This window comes from Ambystoma mexicanum, chromosome 8 (assembly GCF_040938575.1).
Source record: "Ambystoma mexicanum isolate Mex_15411 chromosome 8, UKY_AmexF1_1, whole genome shotgun sequence".
Taxonomy (NCBI): domain Eukaryota; kingdom Metazoa; phylum Chordata; class Amphibia; order Caudata; family Ambystomatidae; genus Ambystoma; species Ambystoma mexicanum.
The window spans coordinates 443,873,599-443,898,209 of record NC_090929.1 but is presented as its reverse complement, the minus strand read 5'-3'; the positions used below and the strand labels follow the sequence as shown (position 1 = coordinate 443,898,209).

The 24,611-nt window shown below is 46.3% G+C and overlaps 1 protein-coding gene across 2 annotated transcripts in view; it reads right to left on the bottom strand.

Moving 5' to 3' along the window:
* The window catches only part of PIK3CD (phosphatidylinositol-4,5-bisphosphate 3-kinase catalytic subunit delta), a 764,407-nt gene that overhangs the window by 315,325 nt on the left and 424,471 nt on the right, over nucleotides 1-24,611 (bottom strand). For both annotated transcript variants that reach the window (XM_069610020.1, XM_069610019.1), the window contains 2 exons: nucleotides 21,929-21,979; nucleotides 20,672-20,839 (listed from right to left, as the gene is read on the bottom strand). In XM_069610020.1, the coding sequence (XP_069466121.1) occupies nucleotides 20,672-20,839; nucleotides 21,929-21,979 (219 nt within the window). The remainder of the gene's footprint in view (nucleotides 1-20,671; nucleotides 20,840-21,928; nucleotides 21,980-24,611) is intronic.

Here is a 24,611-nt window from a genome sequence, read left to right as displayed (position 1 = left end):
CATTTGGCTAAGGCAGGGCTCTCACTGTCCTTTATCAAAGTTCACCTATCTGCCATATCTGCATACACGATGACTCCAGAAACAGTCATTACACTCTCTTCCGGCTATCAAGGTCTTCCTGTACGGGCTGATGAGTACTTACCCTCCTACGCCCTCACCAGTCCCTACCTGGAGTTTAAACACTGTGCTAACGGCTCTCATGGGACCCCCTTTCGAGCCCATTCACAGATGTGACATGAAATTCTTATCTTGGAAAACAGCCTTTTTGATAGCCATTACATCGGCCAGGATGATCAGTGAACTGCAGGCTTGGTCTTCAGAACCTTCTTTTACTTTGTTTTAGAAGGACCGCGTCATTTTGAGAACACATCCTAAATTCCTTCCCAAGATCTTATCGGAAATGGCACTCTCAGAGCGTATTGTCCGGCCGTCTTTCTTTGGGAACCATACCTCAGAGGCAGAAAGAGCATTGCATTCTCTGATGTGGCTATTTTTAAATTCTACTTACAGAGGACTAAGGAGTTGCTCTCCTCTAACAGACTGTTCATAGCCTTTTCTGGTCACCTGAGAAGACCTGAAACCACTGCAGACTGGGGAAAAAGGTAAACTGGTTGTCATGGAGGAACAGGGGCCCCAAAAATGGTGATTTCGTGCCCCCTTGCTCGTTTCCATTGGTGGTTCAGGCTCTCCTGGACTGGTGTCATGCGAAGTCTGCAATTTGGTAGGAGAAATATACATCAGGACATCATGCCCAGGGGGGATTTGAAAGAGTGTACCGTGGTTGTCCCTTTTTCTAGGAACCATGAGGTCGAGTGGATGATAGCTGTTACTCTGTCCGCCGATGGTCTTACCCTGGGAATGCTGGTGTCGAACTCTGCCCCCAGGAAGAGAACTGTCTTGCTGGGTACTGGGCAGGATTTTATGTTTATCGAAAAACCTAACCCTTTTAGGAGTTTTATAGTTTTCGACACTGCCAAGCGGGCGTGACTGGAGGAGCTCGCCCTTATCAACCAGTCGTCCAAATATGGAAAGACTTCGATTCCCATCCTTCTGAATTTTGCTGCTACGGGCGCCAGACAATTGATAAACACTCTTGGTGCTGATTTGAGCCCGAATGGGAGCACACGGAATTGGAAATGCAGGTCTCCTACAGCAAACCTGAGGAGCTGTCTGTGGGCAGGATGAATTAGAATGTGGAAATATGTGTCCTCCAAGTCGAGAGTGGCCAGGAAGTCGTTTCTGTTTAGGCACGGTAAGACTCCTTGCAGGGATATCATTTTGAATTTGATGCGTTTGATGCATTTTTTGAGTGCTCTCAAGTCTAATATGGGTCTCCAATGGCCGTTTTTCTTCTTGATCAGAAAGAAGCGGGAGTAGAAACATTTTCCCTTCTGAGGGAAGGGAATTGGTTCTATTGCTGCTTTGTGCAGTAATTTTTTTTTAACTTCGGACATGACGTGCCGTAGCATGTGCACTTTACGAGGGGTGGGATCAAGGGATGGAGGTTGGTCTAGGAATTCTATGGTGTGACCTTCGCGGACCACCCGTAACACCCACTTGTCCGGTGTTATCGAATACCAGCGTTGAAAGAAAATTGGCTTACTCTTCCCCCCACAGGTGTGCGACATTGAGGGGGAATATCCGACCTGTCAAATTTGTTTGTTCTGGGCTTTACCTTGGGTAGAGCCGCGTCTTCCTCTCTACGAGTACTTGTTGGAGGATTGGTATCTGTTGCCCTGGAATGTGTTTCCTTACGTCTTTTGACCATAGGAAAAGCGATTATATCCTCTGTCTTTTGACGATGAGCCTCAAAAAGGGCGAAAAGACCTACGGTCTCTATCCTTTAAGGAACTGATGGCTCGAGCTGTGTCTATGTCCATTTTTATTCCTTTTGGGTGGTCATCGACTTTCTTACCAAATAACTCTTGCCCATCGAAGGGCCTGTCCAATATTTGTGCTTGCACCTCAGGTCTGAAATTCGTGGCTTTCATCCAGGCCTGTCTCCTTAGTACAGTGCCGTGAGCCATCTGCCTGAATCCTGACTCAGCCACATTGACTGCAGCTTTGATCATGTGATCTGAAGTAGCTTCTCCGTCTGCAATGATTGACCTGGCTTCTTCCTGGAGATCCGCAGGTAGATGCTTGGTCAGCTTGGACATGCAAAGCCAAAGCTTGCGGTCAAACCTAGCTGTCATGGCTAGCGCATTGCCCGCTCTAATAGTGAGAGATGCTGAGGAGGACACCTTTCTACCCATGGCTTCCAACTTACGACCTTCCTTGTCTGGCAGTGCTGACAGTGGTGATGAAGGGTTGGCTAACTTCTTTCTGGCCGCTACAGTGATAAGAGCCTGGCTTAGTATGACCCCTTAGACAAAGCGATGCCGAGTCTGGTGCCTTGTATTTCTTTTCAGGTCTTGAAACCAGCGCAGGCGTGGATAATGGCGTATCCAGTATCTTCGCCGAAGACTCCCATATGGTGTCGAGAAGAGGAATGGTGGTAACCATTCTTCTGCGCTTGTCCCTGTGCTCATAAAGCACTGACTTCTTCTCTTCCGATGTAACTTGTAATTTGAACAAGTCCACAGCTTTTCCGATAATAGTATGAAACGATACTAAATCGTCCGGTGGTGAAGAATCAACTGGAGAGTCTCTTTCTGGGCTTTGCAACGATATAATCGTCCCATTAGCTGGAAGCATCAGGCTCCTGTGTGATCTCCCCTTCCTCGGGGTCTGAGAAATCCCTGAACGGGTCCTCTTGCTAATCCGAGACTGACACAGACAATGGCACCATAGTTGGGTCTTGAACCGGAGATCGAGGTCTATGTGACGATGCTGGAGACGGGACCCTTGTCGGTGAAGCACTGAGTGTTCTGCCCCTGGATCTACGTGGCGGCTCCGGCGATCGTGCTCTTTTCTGTGGTCTACTCCTGGAAGGGGAGTGTCTTGGTGTACTATGTCAAGGTGAGATGTCCCTCTGGGGGGTTCTCGACTCCTTCGGCACAGATGACCTATTCTTTTTCTTCTTGACGTCTTGAATTCCTAGATGATCCTTTGCATCGATTCCATGCGCACAGGGTCATAAGGATCGGCAACGACCTCAGTAGACGGTTACCTGGGAGGACTGTTTTCCTTGGGGGTGAGAAAAGGTTGCTCACCAAGAAATTCTATATCTGAGAACTCCTCTTGAAGAATGATGTCAGGGAGTTCTGTCATCTCTTTTAAAGGAGATAATTGTGCTCCAACTGGCTCAGGAGATTCTGACACCGGAAGCGTTGCTCCCGTAGGCTTGGGGAGACTGCTCACATTGGATGGTTTATCTGTGACGTCCGCGAGGGGCGTTTTGGGCCCCATTTCTTCCCTAGACGAAGGAGTTTGCGGTGTCGTCGACTGTGCTTTCGTCGACGGTGGCTTCGTGGACGATGGCTTCATCGATGGTGGTTTCGTGGATGAAGACTTTGAAGATGGTTGATGACCCTTATCCGTCAATGAGATGTTTGTGGACGAGTGTGAGCTTCCTTCGTCGATTGTTTCGTAGAAGTTGACCTCGACGATGAGGATTTGGTCGTGGACGATGAGGCTTGGAGTGTCGTCGTCGATGAGGGTTTCGTCGACAGCTTGGTCGTCGGTGGGTCTCTATCTTTACTGCAGCTCGTAGACGGCTTCTCTGTGGATGACTGCCCCCCCACCCCTGGTTTTTTGAAAACGCCTCCTTACCCTTGGAGGTGTTTTTTTCTTCAAGATTTCGTATCTTGTGGCCTCCAGAGCCCAAGAGAGGCATGGAAGAAGTGGTTTCCAGCTTTCTCTTACTCTTTAGAGTGGGAGAGGAACTCCTTTCCACTGAAGAGGCCCTTGTCTCTCAGATGGTTTAGTAGACCGTATATGAGCTGTTTTGGCAGACTCCTCGTCAGAGGACAGACCTTTGGCTTCTAGATGTAACAGAAGTCTCCTGTGTCTGTCTTGCAGGGTTTTGGTGGAGAAAGACCTGCAAATGTCACATTTATTGATGTCATGAGGGTATAGGCAGTAGATGTAGTGGCCATGTTTCCTGCACCTCGTGCAGTCCCTGAACAGTGAAAGCTTTTTGGCAGCATGAAATACAGCCATGCTGAGGAGAAATTCACTCGACGAATTTGAGGCAAGAAAAAAGATTCTCTGTGCCTAACATTCAGAATAGATAGCCCCTAAGCAGGGGCAACAGTAGAATATATTTCAAGAATATATACTACACAAAAAAGAAAAATATTCGAAAGCTCAGAGAGCTGGAGGAATCCCTCTGTCTGTTAGACAGCTGTAAAAATCCGAAGATGGCTGACTGGGGTGGAGCTTAAGCCCTGTCACCTCATTGGTTGGGGCCATAAAGGACCAAAGTGAGGTGGAGGGGCTACACAACAGAATGGCTCATAGGCCACAATGGGGTATTTGCATGCATTCTCTATGGAATAATGGATGTATATATAAAACATTTTTAATAATCATTTTTATCACTGAGGATTCCCAGTCTGACGACGGGAAATATTCAAGCATCTGAATCTATGAAATATCCAATGCTGGAGAAATGCTGGTTTTCCCTGGACTATTATGTCCAGATTGATTCTAAAAGGATGCAAGATACAAACTTTAGGATGCATGCTTTCGTTTTTGACAGAGGTTATAATTAAACTACTTCATAAGGACTCATCCATTACAGACCATATCCTTTGTATGATTTCAGGATTTGTTATACATTCTCAGGATTTAGAAAGTCTAATAAGTCCTTCAACAAACAAGATCATGGATAAAGCGGGTGAGTCATACTACAATTGAGCACCTAAAGTAGTAATCATTGAGAAGCAATTTGTATTTGTTGATTTCAAAGGGGTGACCATTATTTTTTTGTCTGTTATATTTAACAGATCAGATAATATAATTTCATTAAACAATATATAAATCCTCCCCTGAAGGGTGTTGAAAAACATGTAGAGGTGATAAGATTCAAGGGGTGATCATAATATTCAAACGCAAACAGTTTTGAATTATGGAGATTGTAACAATACAAGTTGTTATGAAATAGGAATAACTAACTTTGGATCATGAAGAAATTAATATATAAACACTCAATGAATAAAGATTTGTCTTGAAAAAAAGGAATACAAATTCTTTTGATGTATTGGAAGTCGGCAATTGAATTCAAAGAAATTGTCTATTAGGTGCTCTGTCATACAATAACCAGACATTTATTGAGCAATTTTTATCGCTTTTGGGCAGACACAAAAACAGTAGTTGCAGACAAGCGACTAGACAACCATAAAATAGGTAAACATCACATTGAGCCCCAGTGTACGCTTGCACATATTTCAATAATAGTTCTGTGGGTGAACAATTTTTAGAGGGGCATCAGTGTTCATGTGTAAGATTACGGTTTTGTGTTCTGCTTTTCTAAAACAGGTAGACTAGTAACAAATATAGCAGTGGCTAGAGAACACTGCATTGAATTCTTTGTGCGAGTGAAAATGTGGCATTCCCTGGGAGCTTTGAAAGTCTAGCATATGCCTGCCTGTTTCAAATAGCTCGTTACCCAACATTTTTAGACCAGAAAATAACATTGATTAGGTACACAGCAGTGCTGAGGTTATCAGCTCTGAGACTTATTCATAGATGTTTTTGAAAAGCACATTTTGTTCGATCCATTTAGCATGTATTGTTTTCTGTGTTCACTGTAGTAATGGCCATATCTGTAGACCTCTGCCTTTGTTAATGTGAGACCATGGACATCACACATGATATGATATGATATGATAGTTTATTTATATAGCGCCTATACACAATGTGTTTCAAAGCGCTTCAAGGGGGGAGGGGACATAGGAAAATACAGTTACATTCCGAGAAACCCTTGAAACAATACAGAATGTGAAAATAACTATCATAATAGGCCTGTCGACATTTCTGATAGTGCAAGTGCATAGAACAAGTAAGGCAAGAGGTAATGGGTAGGAAGGAGAAACAAAGCAAGCAGTAACATTACTAAGTCTAACGACAATTTACGCAGTGCAGGTGGTAACAAGAGGAGGGAGGGGGGGGCCATGGGACGGAGATGGAAGGAGAAAAAGGCACGCTACATAGCAAAAATGTCGGTGACAAAATTTGATAAGTAGGGGAGGGGGGAGGGAGAGTACAAGGGGGGAGGAGGGGGGACAGACAAGCTGCTATCAAGAGTCAAGGAACAGGTGATAGCAGTAAGTGCTAGGAGGGGGAGTCAGAAGAGGAGGGAGAATAGGAGGGGAGGGGAAAAGGAAGGTAGTAGAGAGGATGGAAGTGAGGAGGGGGGAAGGGAAGGAGGCAGGAAGGGGGGTGGAACACAGAGCAAAAGGAGGGGGGAGCAAGCAGGGTGAGGGCGCAGAGACACTCAAGGAGGGGCAGGGGGGGCACACACTCAGAGGGGGCAGGAGGGGGAAAACAGACACTAAGGGGGGGCAAGGGGGCACACAGACACTCGAGTGAGACTCTCAAATAGGAGGGGAGGGGGCATCAAGCAAACTAGGGGTAGCGGAGGGTGGGGAGGGGGGTCGCAGGCATACTGGGGGGAGCAGAGGGTGGGGAGGGGGGTCGCAGGCATACTGGGGGGAGCGGAGGATGGTCGCAGGCATACTGGGGGGAGCGGAGGGTGGGGAGGGGGTCGCAGGCATACTGGGGGGAGCAGAGGGTGGGGAGGGGGGTCGCAGGCATACTGGGGGGAGTGGAGGGAACTGCAATGTTCAGCCAAAGGGTCTGCATCCCTGTTCTTGTCTGAGGCTGTTCCTGGTATGGGCACTGTGGAAGAAGTGCTCGCCTTTTTATCCCTTGAAAGGCCCTGAAGGCACCAAACCATTAAGAAGCTCCTCCCACATTTTTCCTGCTCTTTTCTGGACTTGCTTGGTGAACATTTTGAAAGTATAGAGAGATGGTTTTCTGTAGTGGGGATATTGCAACAATTGCAGTATAGAGAGATGGTTTTCTGTAGTGGGGATATTGCAACAATTGCAAAACAGAGTTACATAGAAATTAGAACTGTATGGTACTGTACGCTTCCCTGATGTGGGGTATGAACTTTCTAGGGATGGGAAAATGGTAATTATGTTACTAGGCTTGGATTTGATCTGCTAACGGTCAAGGTTTGGGCTTGGTTTTAGGAGACTGATCCTTATTTATGGACACATTCAAAGTTCTAATTGGCAATCCACTAAATGTATGGAGAATATTTGCACTTGGCGTACACAGACAAAATCTAGGTGTGAGCAATATTACAGCACATACTTGTGGGATAAGAACACCTGCGAAGACAAGACAGAAAGCTTTGTCCATGCTTTGTGTAATCATTCCCCGACACATCGTAATATATGGCCTCTTTGAAAAACATGCTCAGGCAAACTTTTGACCAACTGTCCACCACTGCCTGTAACATATAGCACACGTTTTACCAAGTAAAAGAACATGTATAAAGTGGAGATGCAGGGCTCTGCTACTCAAATGGGGGAGTTTTATAGAATAGCATTTACGGCCCATGAAGAGCATGAAGCATTACTAGTAAATGTGATAAGGTCGATAAATCGCATACATGGGAAATGTAGGTGGACACCAGATGGGTAGTCCTTTTGTTCATTTGACCTTTCTGTCAAGATAATGGCTATGAGCGGGGCGGATTGTGGAATGTCCTTAATGCTATTATAAAAATGGACAGACACTATGGCAACAAAAAGTTACATGACCTGAACAAAACCACAAGATGACCAAAGGGGTGATGTGATGACTTCAAAGAAAAACACCAACCACAGAGATCCCCCACTATGGAAGACATCCTGTTAAATTCAATTTGGAGGGGATATTGTGAACAGTTACCTCTTGATGTAGGTATCCTACCTTTAGGTGAGACAGGATGGGCTGTTGGTTTCTTTGTATATTTGACCCCCTGGTTTTAACCAGAAAGACACCATGTGTAAACATGTCTCAGAGTGTGGGCAGGCAGCTAGTGACATGTATCCCTTTGGGAAGGGCATTTGTGATGAAAACAGGACTGCTGATCCATCCTCCAAGACTTGTACCACACCCCTGTGGAAGATCTTGAATACAATTAGCAAGTGCTACTGTCTACAGTGGTCTCATGATGTAGATTTGCAACATGTAAGTGGAGGCTGGATGGTCTGATAGTTTGTTTTGTGTATTTTGCCAGTCTACCATTGCCCTATTTGAAACCATTGTGTATGAGTGCAACATAAATAAAATATATCATAAAATTTGCCAAGATTGTCTAGTGATGTGGGCTTGCAGGTTGTGTAATGTCTCTGAAGCCATTATAACTCTGATAAGAAAACAGAAACAAGAGCACAACGTAAGGAAATAATTTAATTACCACATTGGGATAAAATGGTGCAGGAAGAGGGATAGTGTGGTCCATTAAGATTTGTTGCATAGCCCGGTGGGACATCCTGACCAATTCTCAATTGCTGATACCAAATATAAGCACCATCTGAAAACAAATGAGGATAGTCAAGGGCATCTACTGAAAGCAACTGGTCTCTGTGCTTGTCCAACCAGCAACATATGCACTGGCCCACAAAACACAGGAATAGTCGGAGAATTCGGGCACTGTTAAGCAGCCAAGAGAAATGGCTGCCTGGCCTGAGTGCTCTGCACTACGGCACAGATATCTTGTTAAGAGGTGGCGAGATCCGTGGTTACACCGAACTGCGATTATATGGCAAAGCAGATAAAGCTCTGGGGCATGACCAGTTCGCAGCACGAGTCCCTGCCAGCCTGGGATGCAGAGATATAACCAGCTGTGTGGAGCGACTGTCATACGCGCTGAACAAAAGACACACGCAGCCCGGCCTGAATTCCACCGGATGCCGCGCTGAACGTGCAGCCGGAGCGGCCTCTGCAGCTGTCCCACAGCCACTGTTCAGTATCAGCGTCTTGACTCCGGGGCTCTGCCGGGCACATCCTCTCACCGGTTCGGAGCACTATTGGAGGGAACGAAGCAGACCTGCCTGTCCCTCCTGCGGATCTTGGCACAGTGGCCCTAGAGTGAAGGACGCGTGGCCTAACGCCGGCTGACGCTGCGTCCCTGATAGGAGGGCGAGCCACTTCTCAGCGGCGTTCCTTGGGACGTGAGCAGTGATCGGAGGGTAAGAGGGAAGGCCCACATAACGACCGATGGAAGTGAAGAGCTCCACCCCCCCTCCCCTGCCATACTACGGATATCTCTGGGCCTACCCAACGACCCTAACCAGGCCCTTGGAGCCCTGGTCACTCATTAGCTGGCAACAATATTGTGCCAGAGGCCCCGGTGGCTGGGGGGACAATAACCACTTGCCCCAAGTCTGCAATTAAAAGGCACCAAATGTCAGCGACCAGATAGCTGGAGCGAGCGTCACGATGGTTGCCCCATGTGCATCACTTCCCACTAGCTGCGTAAGCCTATACCATAAGGAGGGAAGATGCAATTGTATTGGACCACTGAACTGGTGGGTTATCTACCACTGGGACCCGGAGAGGTCCCATCAAACACCTGTTGCAGTCGAATTGCTCCCTGTGTGAGAGTAGTGAACTTGTTCCCCTCAACCTACAGTCTGGCCTGGGCCCAGTTCATACTGGCTGCTGGAGCCCCGGAACAAGCCCCCTGTAACTCATCATGACTAAAGGATCGGGGAGGGAGGGGGGAAAATCTGGTCTCATGGACAAATTTGCCAGGTCTACTACAGGGGTGAACAGGGACAATTGTGTCAAGCTCATCAAGCCCAGTTGGAACCGACCATAACGGCCCCTGGAATCACACCTGATCTGACAAGCATGATGGAAGCAATGGCGAAAGGATTTGCTGCATGCATGAGAAGCTTGATGATATAAATGCAAATGTGGCATCCATGAGATGCCATCTGGCTCAGGAGGGGCCTCTGATTACTTGGGGGGGAAGCCAGAATAGGGGCCACCGAGGACAATTTGCATATGCTTCAGGATACTGTGACTACTCTCCACAGAGACATGAAATACGTCAAAAACAAACGCGACGATCTCGGAATAATATCCTAATAGTCAGGGTCCTGCTCAAAGCTCTTTTGGGTCACCCAGAACTTTCCCCTTTCTTTGCTGTGGAGCAGGCCCACCGCGCTCTGGCTGCCAGGACCAACCCAGGAGACTTCCCTAGGCCCATCATCGCGAAAGTACGGAGTTATCGGGACAAAGATCATCTGCTTCATTTGGTCAGAGAAAAGAAAGAACTGAGACTAGGATCCCAAACCATCCATATATTCCCTGACTTCTCCATCCTGGTGCAACTGGAGCACCAATAATTGATAGGGGTAAAGAAGATGCTCCGGGAGCGCAACATCCAATACGCTATGCTGTTCCTGGCACGGCTAAAGCTCCAGTTCTGGGGCAAACTTTTCTTTTTCACAGTCCCGAGTGAAGTTGTGAAGTTTATTGAAGCACAGATCCCCTTATACAATCCTATTGTTGACCCAGCTGAAGAGAATATAGCTAATAATTCATATTGCCCAGTCTCATGATCAATGATCCCAGGTTTAGCACAAGTTGATAGTAGTATATATTATGTATCTGCTGCCTCTTTACTCTTTATATAACGGATGTGACATCCCAAGTACAATGTCTAATGCCGTGCGGCAACAGCGAGCCCCATTACAGTTGCTTTGTGTGAATTGAGGGAAATACGCCCCCTTGGGTCAAGTTGGAACGAGAGGGAAGTTGGGGGGGGGAGTGAGGGGAGGTAGATACACTGCAGGGTTGGGGAGGCAGTGGGGGAAGATGGGGGAGGTCAGGGCCTGCGTACTAAGTTGGGGCTGTAAGGTGTTTGAGCGCCTGTTGCGCACTTCAAGGGAATTGATGGGAGAAAACTTAAAAGATTGGCAATGGAGTACTCAGAGGTCTTGGTTCTACGTTACATAGCAAACTGGTCTATTAGTGAAAACAATGTACATCATGAGATAATGCAAGGGTTATGGCACAACAGCTGAAAATACTAGATTGGAATATCCGTGGCCTGGGGAATTTTACTAAAACACGCAAGGTAATGTCCTATGTACAAAGACAGAGCAAAATGTGCTTCTCCTGCAGGAAACCCATGCCAAAGAAGGTATATGCCGTAACATTGCCCCTACGTGGGGGAGGAATGGGTATTGCACCTCCTACTCCTCACAATCTAGAGGAGTCATGATACTCGTACACAAGACCCTAAATTTTGTGGGGAAAAAGTACACATCGATCCCGAGGGGAGATATGCGGTGGTCCACTGTATACTGGAAGGAACTGAACTGGTACTTGCAAACACATTGTCCCAACATTAACTCGACCTTATCAGTGTGATCATGCCTGTGTAATCCCCGTATTATGGGGAGGGGGGGGGGGCATGAATTTGATCCCAGATCATTCACTTGACAGAACAAATGCAGCACCTAGATCCCAAACCAGAGCCGTCCATCGACTGCAGTCCCTCATAAAAACACTTGACCTGTGTGACGCATGGCGCAGAGCACACCCACACACACGGGAATACACCTTTTACTCCTCTGTGCACAATATGTAATCCCGGATTGATATGTTCCCGCTATCTGACTCACTAATGGGGAAAGTACTTGACGTGGACATTAGATCGTGCACATTGTCGGACCACTCCCCGGTGACATTATCACTGAAGATGGGTAGCAGGCACACGGGTTGCACTTGGAGGTTTAAGTCAGCTGCTTTGTAAGACTGTGTTCGGAGCAGATATTAAGGCCGACATTGAGACCTTTTTCACCTGTAATGTGGCTGGCTCCACCTCCCAGCGCATCAGATGGCAGGCTTTTAAGGCCTCTATTAGGGGTATGGCGATATCAAGGAAGGGCGGGTTTCTTAAAAGCATAAGGAGGGACCTAGAGAAATCAAACTGCTCTTAAAAGGCTCGAAACAGAATATTTCCGGTCCCCTGATCCCCAGGTGTTGTTATAAATACGTAAAGAATTGGAAATAGTTGAAGCACATGCCCCGAGGGAAGTTTGTTACTTCTCCCGCTCACAGGCGGCCAGGAGATACGGAGAAGGAGACAGACCGCGGAGAACATTGCCGAGACTGGCTCAACCAGAGAGAGGGCGGTCCCAGGTAGACTCCATTCTGGATGAACAGGGTAACTCCAAGTCAGACACTAAGGTGGTTGGGATATTCTGCTACTTTTATCGAACCTTATACACCGCAGAACAGCCACGTGGTGACCAGGCCATACATTCACTGTTGGAGGACATCCCGTTATCACGCCTTAACGCCCTGGCCAGCGAAAAACTCGAGAGCCCCGTCACACTTGAAGAAATGATGGCGGTCATTGCCAACTTACCAAAGGGGAAAGATCCAGGCCCAGGTGGCCTCACCTCAGAGTTCTACCGAGAATACGCAACAGTAGTGGCCCCCAATCTCCTTTATGTATGGGAGGAATCTCTCTGCGATTTGCTGCTGCCGGAGTCACTTCGGGAAGTGGTGGTCACGGTACGCCTTAAACCAGACAAGCCTAGCAAAGAATGTGGCTCCTACAGGCCTCTATCCCTCATGAACTGCGACACCAAAATCTATGCCAATGTCCTGGCCAACCGCCTCCTTCCTCTGATGCCACACCTGGTCCATCCCGATCAAGCCAAATTCATCCCCATAAGATCCACAGCGCTAGACAGCTTTTCGATATCATGGCCAGGATAGACCCTGGGGCAAAAGCTGTGGCGGTAACTATCGATGCTCAAAAAGCCTTCGATATGGTATTGTGATAATTCTTACTAGTGACACTGGAAAAGATGGGGGTGGGCCCAACCATGATAAGGTATATTAAATGATTGTATACACAACCACTGGCCAGAGTGCTAGTTAACTCTTGCATATCCGAGAAGTTTCAATTCGGAAGAGGCAGCCGACCGGGCTGTCCCCTCTCCCCTATCCTTTTTGCTCTTGCCATCGAGCCCATGCCGGATTTCATCATACAGCACCACGGGCGACACTGTCCGTTTGGCTGACCCTCCTGAGATAATCTCCCTATATGGTGATGATGTGATGTTATACATCAGAGACCCTCACATCAACCTGGACCCCTTTCTACTGGACATTAAACGAATTGGCGAATTCTCTGGTTTCACAATACATTTTTACAAATCGGATATATTCCCAATTACGGATAATACCCACGATAGCCAGTGTGCCTTCCATCTCCGATGGTCCCTCTTCCACATTAAATATCTGGGGGTGGGGTGTCTAAAACACACACCCTCCTTACTTCATGACAATTATGACGCAATCAGGTCTAATGTGAAAAACAGACTTGATAGATGGAAATCTGGCCTGCTTTCTGCCGCTGCCAAACTCTGATTAAAATGATGCTACTACCCAAGATGTTAGACACATTCGTTAACGTTCCGTTATGGCCAGGGAAACTCTACTTCGCCAAGATGCATGGACTCCTTGCACAATTCTTGTGGCACTACGGAGCAGTCTGAAAGAAATGGGTGGAGAGGACTTTCCCCATGTGAGAATGGAGGGTTTGCAGCACCATACCTAGAACTATATTGGATAGCTGCCGAAGCACAATTCGCCACATTTTGGTACACTTTGGAGCAACCCCCACCCCATGTCAGGTTAGAAACGCTAGCAGCAGAATTCACAGACCTCAAGACATTACTACTGGACCGACAACATAAAGACGACTGCCCATACGACTCAGTTGCTTCCACGTTGAGAGCGTGGCGGTCAATATTTGCCTTTACAGGGGCTGATCGGCCATATTACCAATGGCTCACACTGTGGAAGTGCCCCGAGCTAAGACCATCGTGGGATAGAGCAGTTCAGGCGAGATGGCTCGGACTGGGCTATAGAGTACTAGCGGACCCATTTCCTGATGGGAAATTCATTACACCTGCTACTTGGAGGCCAAGGCACGGGGGTTGAGGGGAGGGTCTGGGAGGGACTGGAGGGGAGTGGCTCCAATACCAAAGGATCCGTTCAGCAGTGTCGACTAGATGGCCTGAATACCCCTGCAAACCCCCTGAGACGCTGGTACTGGTGTACATAGCCAACTCGGGGGACTGCAGACACATCCTCTCTATAAAATGGTGCTGGGCAAAATGGTTCCCCCCCACTTCACGAGCGCGTGTTCGTTGGTCCGAAGAAATGGGTATAGCTCTCACTGACGCCCAGTGGTTACACATGTGCAACCATAGCAGGAAAGTTTCCCTAAATTTCATGTTTAAGTTCATGTAATTTAAAATACTAAATAGACTATATTATACACCCGCCAGGCTAACCAAGATGTTCCAACCTGCGGAACAATGCTGCCCCAGGTCCCAACATACACAAACTGATCACCTACACATGTTCTGGGAGTGTCCCCAGTTAAGAGATTTTTGGGACAAAATTCTAGATACCTTGTCCAACTGGTGAGCTCCCTTGCTAGAACGGAACCCACTTTGAGTGCTGTTTGGTATATGGACAGATATCCAGAGTAAAAGACACCGTACACTTGTAAATATGGGTTGCATGATTGGCAAAAGAACCATCCTGCTGACATGGAAAGATTTTTTTTTTTTAAATAAGAGAGAAAGAATGGATACTAGCACAAACCTGGGCTCAGGAAAATGAGGATCAATACATGAGCACCCTACCTTCCCACATCTAGACCCTGCTATATCTGGGCGGGGTATCGCTCTTATTTGGCTAAAAGGGAACGAGAAGGGACTGTAATGTATAACAGATGCTATAAAGTGGATGCTAGTTAACTCCAATGCTGTGGACAATCCAGTGCAGGATGCTGCTAGGACTACCTATGTATTAACTACGTCTGCGTGGTATCATAAACTCTCTGATGTACTCTCTAAATTGCCAATAAAAAATAAAGGTTATAAAAAAAAGTGTGAGAACTCAGACTCAGCTCTTGGATTAATGAGATATTTCTTAACTTATAAGTCACAGGCATCACAGTAATGTACAGTCAATGGAAACATTGGCATGTGTGACATTTTACATCTTTTGAATGTTTCAGTGCATTTTCTCGGAACAGCTATTTGTGTTGTTAATAGATGCGAAATGTTGAAAAGGTTCATGAGGGTGATGCTCAATTTGAATTGATGACAACACACATAGCACCTACCACACACCATGATGCAAAGTTACCCAAACTCGCGTATTAATAGTCCTTGCTTACCATGACACTTCCTGGTACTTTTCAAACTAAAAGACCTTTTAATTTTCAAAAAGTGGCGTTTCGGTGTGAAGAAATATTGTAGCCCCCAACCCACCTACCAGAAATGCCAGAAATGTTTATACATACCATTAAACGGGCTGGGAATTCTGTATTTTCATATTGCCTCACACATTTCCCTGCAAATGACCGCGCCATACACTACCACCCTACGTGTTATCAGTGGCCCCCTTGCTGGGTGGGGGAGAACACATTATAGACACAGCCTTAGCAGTGTTTAACTCTGTGCCCATTTCAAGAAAAACTCAAAGGTTTGACAAAGCCAGTAGACTGCCTGTGTGGGTGAGGAATGGCTGCAGATTGCAAAAGCAGCTTGTCAAAGGTTTCAGTACCCAGTAGAAATGGTTACTGAATGCCTCCACTATGGATGAAAGACTGAGTGATCCATACGGGTAGATGTGGTACTGGATGGAGTAGTAGAACAGAACTGAAGTTGGCAGAAAATATTGCTTGTGTATGCACATTTGAGGTATTGAGTGTACAATTATTTATGTCTGAGCACTGTGTAGCAGCTATTTTCCAACAATATGACTCTTGGCACATCAAATTCACACACATGCCACACAACTAGTGCTCCATTTGCAACTACACACCTTCATATACGTTTCAGCTTCAAATCACGTTTTTGAAAGAGCAGGGAGGACGATCCTATAGAATACAATTAACTATTTTAACAGCTGTTTCCAACTATAATAATTGTACATTTGACGTTTCCTTTCCTATATCTTCTATACTGCGCATTTCAAAATAATGCCCAGATGAATTTAGGAATAACTCGACACACTTTGGTTCCAAGTCTCCAGCGAATCCACCGAGTATATGCCCTGTATGCCACAAGAAGGTAGCATCTGTTGATCTGATTAAAGAGATATACAATGGGTGGATGATGCTATTAGCAAGGAGACATTTTTATTAAGCGTCCCAGACATGTGTTCCAAGGCACCCACCCACCCCGACTGCAAACCACAAAGCAAGCTGTGGCAGGCATCTGGGAAACATGACAATGAAGACATTCCAGGGCCAACATGGTAACGTGGGTGTGTTTTGGTCAAATATTGCCATTTTAATAAGTTGCTTCACTGTTCTCCTACCATTTTTGATCATCCTATATTAAGCAATATTAAATAGAATCCACATGACATGAAGACTTTAGCAAAGATAAATCCACATTCTAAATAAATTAAACAGTATCTTTCAAAAGTAGTGATTTTACTTTGGTAAGTTGTGCCACCGTCACCGAATACTGACTGCACTTTAATTTCACAGTGAAAGCCTCGGGATACCCACAAAATCATTTGAAATCAATAGACATTGACAGGTAAAGGCTAAAGCCAGATATATTCAAATTAGAGGTGGGGGTGAATTGTGAGAGATCAAGTGCTTGTGTCATCCTATGGAAAGCTATGCATCCAGTTGGGCTGGTGAAAGTACAGTAATGTTTAAAAAATGTTTTCAATAATGCAATGATATACTCACTCAGTGGGGACTGGCGAACAAACAGTGCCCTGAAGTTCATGCATCCATGCCATCAGCACACAAAGCACCGAATTGGCAAGAAATGCTGCCTGAAATTCCCTTTGCAATTTAATGCAAAGTTGTGGGGGGATCTTTTTCGGATAGATAGGTCCTACAAGTGGAATTCCCAACTTGTGTTTCCAGATAATGTGGGCATCGGTTCACAATAATGGCTGTGGCACCAAATGGGGACATCGTCCATTCCACTTGGTTCAAGCTAAGGAAAGTAGTTCTCAGTAATTGCTGACTTTCTCCTGTTTCCAATTCTTCATTGGTGTACTCTGGTTCAAACAAATGCATGAAGATCATCCACTGGAAATTTGAAAGATACTGGGTAGGTACAAATGTAATAGCGATGATGGCCGACAGAAGAGTCCCAATAAAACATGGATTAGATAAAAAAGTGTACTTAAAACATGTATTTGCTACTTATTAGAAATGATGCAACAATGGTGAAATCAAGCAGTTTGTTAAAATAAGTCAAGAGGGACATATGGAGGGAATGCGCAAAACACAATGATTTCACACTCGAAAAGCTAACATCAGTGAATCTCGTATGTAAAAAAACAGATTAACAGAAAGCTTAGTGAAATGCTGACGAGATACTGTCACTGTTGCAATTATTGAAACAAATATATTGATACGTGTATGCATTCCTCTGGAAAATCCATGCTTCATCGGGCAACAATCTTAAACGCTTACTCTGTCTGAAGTAGAGGAAGATCCGGTATGATGGTAGTTTCACCAAGATGTAGAGCGTTATTTGGAAAACCTAAAACTGAGTTTTAAACGACTAACAGATTAGCCGAAACTGAGAAAGGTTGCGTTGAGATCTATTGCAGGAGGGCGCTTCGTCCACATTTCCATGGCAACATGTGATTGCGTAAATGCATTGAGAGGTCTTGTTCCAGCGGCCCCAGGCATCACCAGGACAGGTGTGGGTTATGGTTTGTGCCACCAGAGCATTCAAACTTAACTTGCCCAAGTTTCACCTTGCTTTACCACAAGATGGCTATGGCGAACAACAGTGGGTCACAGTGATAAGTGCATTGAAATGCAAGTATTGCTATGTAGAAAAGACTTCCAATACATCGCTAAGGAGGTGTGCAGCGGGCGTACTGACCATTCTTGAAGAAAAACTGCGGGACGTAAGCACCATTCCTTTATGCCCAACAACTCCAAGGCAAAGAGCACCCTGAAAAAGATCTTTAAGAGTCAGATGTCCAGCCCATGCTCAGATTACCCAAGGCCCAGGAGTGGTAGAGCTCAATCTGTCTAGGCCGATAATCCAAGCAGCAACATCCTAGTATCTAAACCAAGCCAAGCAAGAAGCACAGGGATCTTAACATCCCAATGAGCGAGTGACTCCATTTAAGGTGGAGCCTAAGTTAAAAGAGGAAAAAGGGAGGCCGACGATCCTAAAAAGGTGGCGTGATTCGTTTTGTTTTATTAAATCCAAACCCATATGCTTCAGTCAAACCTATTCCCTAGTTTTCTGTTGGTGCAATAAAGAGCCATGGAACTTCGAGCCTGTCTCCAAGTCACCTACTGATCCATCAGCCTTCGAGAATGGGCAGTGATATGTTGGAGCACGTTTCTTCAGGAGAAAACCATTGTGTATAGAAAGATGTGTTCATTCAGGTCTGTGTAGTCCAGCTTTAAAACCAACATGGGTCAGCAAACAAAATTGCGTTACTAGACCTATTCAGAGTCACTAACCCAGAAGGGAAAATGAGAAGTGTTGCGTTACTAGACATATTCAGAGTGACTAACCCAGAAGGGAAAATGAGAAGTGTTGCGTTACTAGACCTATTCAGAGTGACTAACCCAGAAGGGAAAATGAGAAGTGTTGCGTTACTAGACCTATTCAGAGTGACTAACCCAGAAGGGAAAATGAGAAGTGTTGCGTTACTAGACCTATTCAGAGTGACTAACCCAGAAGGGAAAATGAGAAGTGTTGCGTTACTAGACCTATTCAGAGTGACTAACCCAGAAGGGAAAATGAGAAGTGTTGCGTTACTAGACCTATTCAGAGTGACTAACCCAGAAGCGAAAATGAGAAGTGTTGCGTTACTAGACCTATTCAGAGTGACTAACCCAGAAGCGAAAATGAGAACTGTTGCGTTAATAGTCCGCGAAAATGAGAAGTGTTATTCAGGAAGTCCACATTCTCACCTTTGAGAAGGGTAGTGAGAAAGTGGGATGGAATCCTTGTCAGGAACAAGAAACATGTTTAGATGCCATCTGCTCAAGCTTGTTAAAAGAGTCAATGGGCCTCATTACGACCCAGGCGGTAAGTTACCGCCTGGGCCGTGACTTTACCACCATGGCGTAAACTACGTTTACGCCATGGTGGTTGGCGGACTTACCGCCCCATTCCGAGTTTGGCGGGGCGGTAAGTCCCCAATCCCCATTTACCCTTCCCCATTCCCATTTTTGCCCCATAGGGCATAATGGGAGTGGGGAAGGCGTTAATTACGCCACCGTAAATTACGGTGGCGTAATTAACTCCATGGTCCCTTAGCGCCATGGATTTTAACACCTGCTAAAAGCAGGTGTTAAATCCGCCATGGCGCTAAGGGACCTCGTACTCAGGCGGTAAGGGTCGGCCCTGTTTACGGCGCCGTAAACCCCTTACCGCCTGAGTTGTAATGAGGCCCAATATCATAACTCGTTGCAGGAAGCAAAATGTGCACTTGCCACTAGCCATTGGCGAGTGATAATCGACTATTGGTGAGTAGGAAAAGCTGTGGCTATGTGTATGTACTGAACTGAGGGGGCCATTGACATTTTATGGCTGGCTAGTGGCTTGCAATTTGATGTTTTTACCCGAGACCCGTTCTATCTTGTGGCCATTTGGAAAATGCTCGTGACCATTTTAAAATAGATGTCATGTGCCAGAGTAGACGCATAATTAAAGAAAATCACAGGTCTCTGTAAAGACACTTAGCCCTGACTGCAAGTAAGGCAGGCGGGAAACCATCCCCCATAACACCATCTTCTCTCTCCCTTAATAAGAGACGCAATTAGGGTTCTACCTTTGATAATAGGGTCCACACATTGGGGCAGATCGGATCATTATGCGAGTGCCAGAAACATTCTGAATGCAGTGGACAGGTATGAATTCTCTAGAATAATTTCCCTCCAGCCATCATGGAGGTAAAACGTATTGCACTTTAATTGAACAAAGAATGCTTAGGACATTTCGCAACACTGCCAGTTACTCAGTGGAAACGGTTGATACAACCCACCCAACATCATCTATATGAATTGCAATCTGTATTGTCGTTGTGTTACAGTGACCGTACTTTTTTCTACATAGTCTCATCAGCTAAAAATGGACAGATGAAGGTTGCAACAACCAATCATACAGGTTTTTCACCCTAGTTGGGGGATCATCAGTGTGACGTAGGTGGACATCCTGCGAGTGGAGCATTGGGACAGGGATGGCTACTATGTTGCTGCGTTTCGGATTTGAAAGTGCTTAGTCCACTCTCGCATAATAGGTATGTCCTTTTGTCTTTTTGAACTCGCCGTACAAGTGATGGCATTTGGTAAAGTGACACTGGGAGAGAACCAAGTCCTTTCAGCATTGGCATAAAAGTTAGTGCAGTCCTGCCTTCGCATGCACACGTGTCATGTACTTCAACAGTGTATGTAGTGCAGATGAGAGCACAGCAAGGTTCACAACTACATGGCCAGTTTAACGAAAAAAGCATGCAGGTTTCATGAGTGTGCACAGCTTCAGTGCTTGAGAAACGGACCGAGCTTATGCGGCCTAGACCAGATTCTGAAGAATGCACACAGGTCACTAACCACGAGCAGGCCGTTTCGCGGTCACACATTTCATCTCTCAGCTACTCGCATGCCTACACGAGCAGTATTTGCCCCAGACACATGTGTGCAGTTTCTGCTTCCGCTCACCTGGCTGACATCCTCGTGCCGGCTCCACTTTGTGATGAGCAGCAGTTTGGTCAGCGCTTCGGGGCACTGATCACGGATTTCATGCCTCAGCTTCCACACCAGGTCCTTCTCGTGCTCGTACAGATCCACAGTTCCCTTCTTCTCCAAGATCTCCTTCAGTTGCTGTTGCTGCTCGCATAGCAGGCAAAGAGGAAAAAGGCAAATATCCCCGTCAGACTGTTCCCTTCAGAATTTAGAAGGCCACTGTTCATCTGAGCGGTGTCCTTTGCACTCCTCATACAGTTCTGAGTGTTTAGTTGTGTGATCCTGGGTCTCCTCCTCACTATACTCCCAGCTCTGGGAGGGTGCTCAATAGGGTAACCCTAAAGATAGGGCACTACCACAATTGAGAATAGGAAGAGGAGTCATGTATGACAAGATACCTTCTCTGACACTACTGGTGTGGAAGATGTATGATACCATTATACTGGGTCCTTATATTCAGAAAAAGGTTGATTATGTGACCCTAGAGACGACCATTTCTCTATACTCAAATCCGAGGGTGTGTCAGTTATGTGGCCTCACCCCTCAGACCTCACAACTGCGTGGATAGGTTTGGCTATATGACCCTTCGAGCCTAATGCTCTTCTGTCATTGTAGCGCAGGGGATTTCTTCAGTAGCCATAGAGGTTTCCCCCTCTCCCATCCTCAGTACTCTTTGGGTCCCCTCACTCTGTACCATCATACCTGGGATTCTGGAACCCTAGAGGCCTCCTTCCCTACCTCTCCCAACATAGAGGGAGGGGCCTGATTAAATGATTATGGGATGACAGTTGGACCTGGGGGAAGGGAGTGAGATGTAATGCAATGGTGCACACATCTGGCCCTCAGCCTACACACCTACTGGGCTTTCAGAATTACCACTGAATATGTACCCTATTTCCCACTTGGATCTGTAGCAGGACATGCATTCCCCTACTATTCACGATTGCTTCCCTACAGTGACAACCCGACCTTGATGAGGTCCTTGACAACCAGAAAAGTTCCCCACATAATTAATGCAGCCATCCCCTTATACTGCACACTCCACCATTTGAGGAGCGAGGAGCCCCCCAGGCAAGGGTGGCTGAGGAGCGCGTCAAGCCAGAATGTAGGCAAATCCTTTTACCCCTAACCCCCATTTGGGAGATGAGGGGAGTGGATATAGGGATAATTGAGCATGGAAGGTTTTTATAAGCTGCAAGCCCCGCAGTTAGGGAAGAGAAAGGAAACAAGTACCTCTTCTGGCGTTGAACGCACAGGCTCTCCATTCTTTCCAAGCTCCAGAATCTGGAACAAAAGCAGAGAGATAACATGAGCAAACAGAGCAGAAATCGGTTGTCGAGCGGAGCAGGAGCGTTGGTATAGGCGTCAATGGTTCCACTTAGGAGACAAACACATACACTGAATGTATTTATTTTCTGAACGGCCACTAGGTGTCGCCTTTCCATCAGTTTCCAATTCTATTCCTACCCTGGGCCCAGCTCCCAAAAGCTTTCCCCAATCACACCAAATCCAGCTCAGTCTGGGAAGATGTTGCAGTGGTACCCAGCCTTAAACACAGATAGCATCCCTGCAGCAGTATCCTTCTGTCAGAAACAAAGACGATGTGACCACGGAAGCTAGAGAACGAACTCCAAAGTCACTAGATCTCCTCGCCTTTAATCTTCCTCTACTCGCCCACTATTTTCACTCTCCTCACAACCCCCTCACTCTGCTCCTCCTCCTCCTCCTCCTCCCGCTTTGTCTTTCCCAGTGTCTCACAACCCCGCACACACCTTTCTTGCAAAGACCCTGCCTTCCACAGGGCTCGGGCCCTACCTCCCCATGCCCAAGAGACTTCAGGGCAGGGGTGCTCCACCATGAATGTGATTGGCTAACCGAGTTCTTACCGTGACCACCTTGAACGCCTTAATCCCTTAATCTCCTTCTAGGCGTCCGTGGTGGGAGCCGCCTTCTTTATTCGCCTTCATGGGCACGAGCAAAGGCAGTGGAGCATATTGGAGCCATGTGCTGCGTGCACCCGCTTGCTCTGCCTTGGTTGTCCTGACAGCTAGAGTTGGCAGCACACGTGTCCATGCTCCTTATTAAGTCTGCTGTGTGGTCTGTGTCCAATGTCTAATCATTGAATGGCTCTACCACCAATCCCTCTCACAGGATTCCAGGTTGGAAATGACGATTCTCCAAGAGGGTTACTGGGCATTCTAAAGTCTCTGGCATTTCTCGGTCCATTAAAAAGGGACCTCGTAGCAAGATGGCAAGTTATGGGAGGGCCTGCATCCCACTCCGGGCTGGTTGGTTGGCTGCAGGGAAGGGGGGTGGAGGGAGTTTAATCCTCCCAATTGACCTGGTCCCAGGACCCATCATCACAGCTCGAGTGACTGAATCCAGCCCACCGTAACCATCACCAAAAGCAGCAGGCAGGGAATTTCAAATACATTGAAGATGTTAACCACATACTTATTGACGATTACGTAGCAGCCCTAAAAAAAAATTGCCTACAGTATGTAATTTCAAAGATACTACTGAATACATGATCAGAGACATGAATGAACATAGCACATTGGAATACATGCTAAGCCTCAAGAATAGGCACTCCTTGCACAAGATCACATCGAGCGGTTTTAGAACAGCATAAGAGACACAAAAGCATAATGTGGCACAAACACGCTGAAAAACAAACGCGTTTCACAGACGTGAACAATGCATACAAACACGACATATCAGAAAAAACGAATTCAGGTCGAGTGAAGTACGTGGGTATTGCAAACCACAATCCAAAATGAAAAAGCAGAGCATAATTTAGAGGCAATAAGCAGTCACACATGACCGATGAAGACAGAGATGCCCTGCCAAAGAGATCTTGTTCCAAATGCAACCGCAAAGAATCCTCCAGGAGCAGGTGGTAATGGCTGAGGACGCATCACAGAGCAGTGATGGGGCCAGCAAAGGCGAAGCAGTAGTGTTTGCTGTACAATAGCGGCACTCAAGAAGGACAAAAAGACTAAAAAAGACATAAGGGTACTGGCCAATTCTGGCTCGGATTATACCATACCAGTCAGCAACTGCAGACGAGAGAAGAAGGCCGGCACCGAAGTGCACACAGGGAGGCGAAGGTCAAGAAGCAGGTTACAAGAAGCGTGCGATTACCTTCAAGGGCAAGCCTTCTAAACCAAGTCAGTGTGACCAAAACATTCATACCAATTTTAGGCTTGTGTAGACCAGACAAATCTGCACATGAGATTGGATCTCTGCACAGAAGAGCAGGCGATAGCAGTCACAGAATTTCCTTGTGGGGGTAAAATAAGTACAAGAGCCTGTTTGATAAACTTCCAGCCAGAATGTGTAAAAGGCTACACACAAAATTCAATTATGTAATAATGCCCGTGCCATAAAGCACAAGGTGCATTGTGTGCCAGCAACAGGACGCGGCATGGTAAAGAAACTCGATGAACCGAGTAGGGAAGATACCACAGAGCAGAGTGAAGCAACAGAGTGGTTCAGCCTGTGGACCCTGCACGTTGAGTGGACTATGTCTGGTGCTCCGGGAACTAAAAAGTAATTACCAATTTTCCAGCATATCGGAACTGGTTTTCATGCTAAACAAGGCTTTACATTTCGTATTTGCATTTATTTGAAAAAAGGGGATATCAATTCCGATCAGAAAAGAGTTCCAATAACACACTTACAGCTAGCACAAGCATTCCCACGAAGGGCGATTGTACAATAGCATAAAGATGAGAGCCGGTATTGAGCCAGTTCATGAGGGTGTAAAAAATTAGGATAAAACAAAAACGTACATTAAAAAAACAGATGACTTACCAAGGTAACACTGACTTAAGGGGGACAGTGCTAGAACCTTAAGAGGAGTACTAATTAAATACAAAGTCACTGGCGGCAGTAGTGGGGTAAGGTCGGGAGG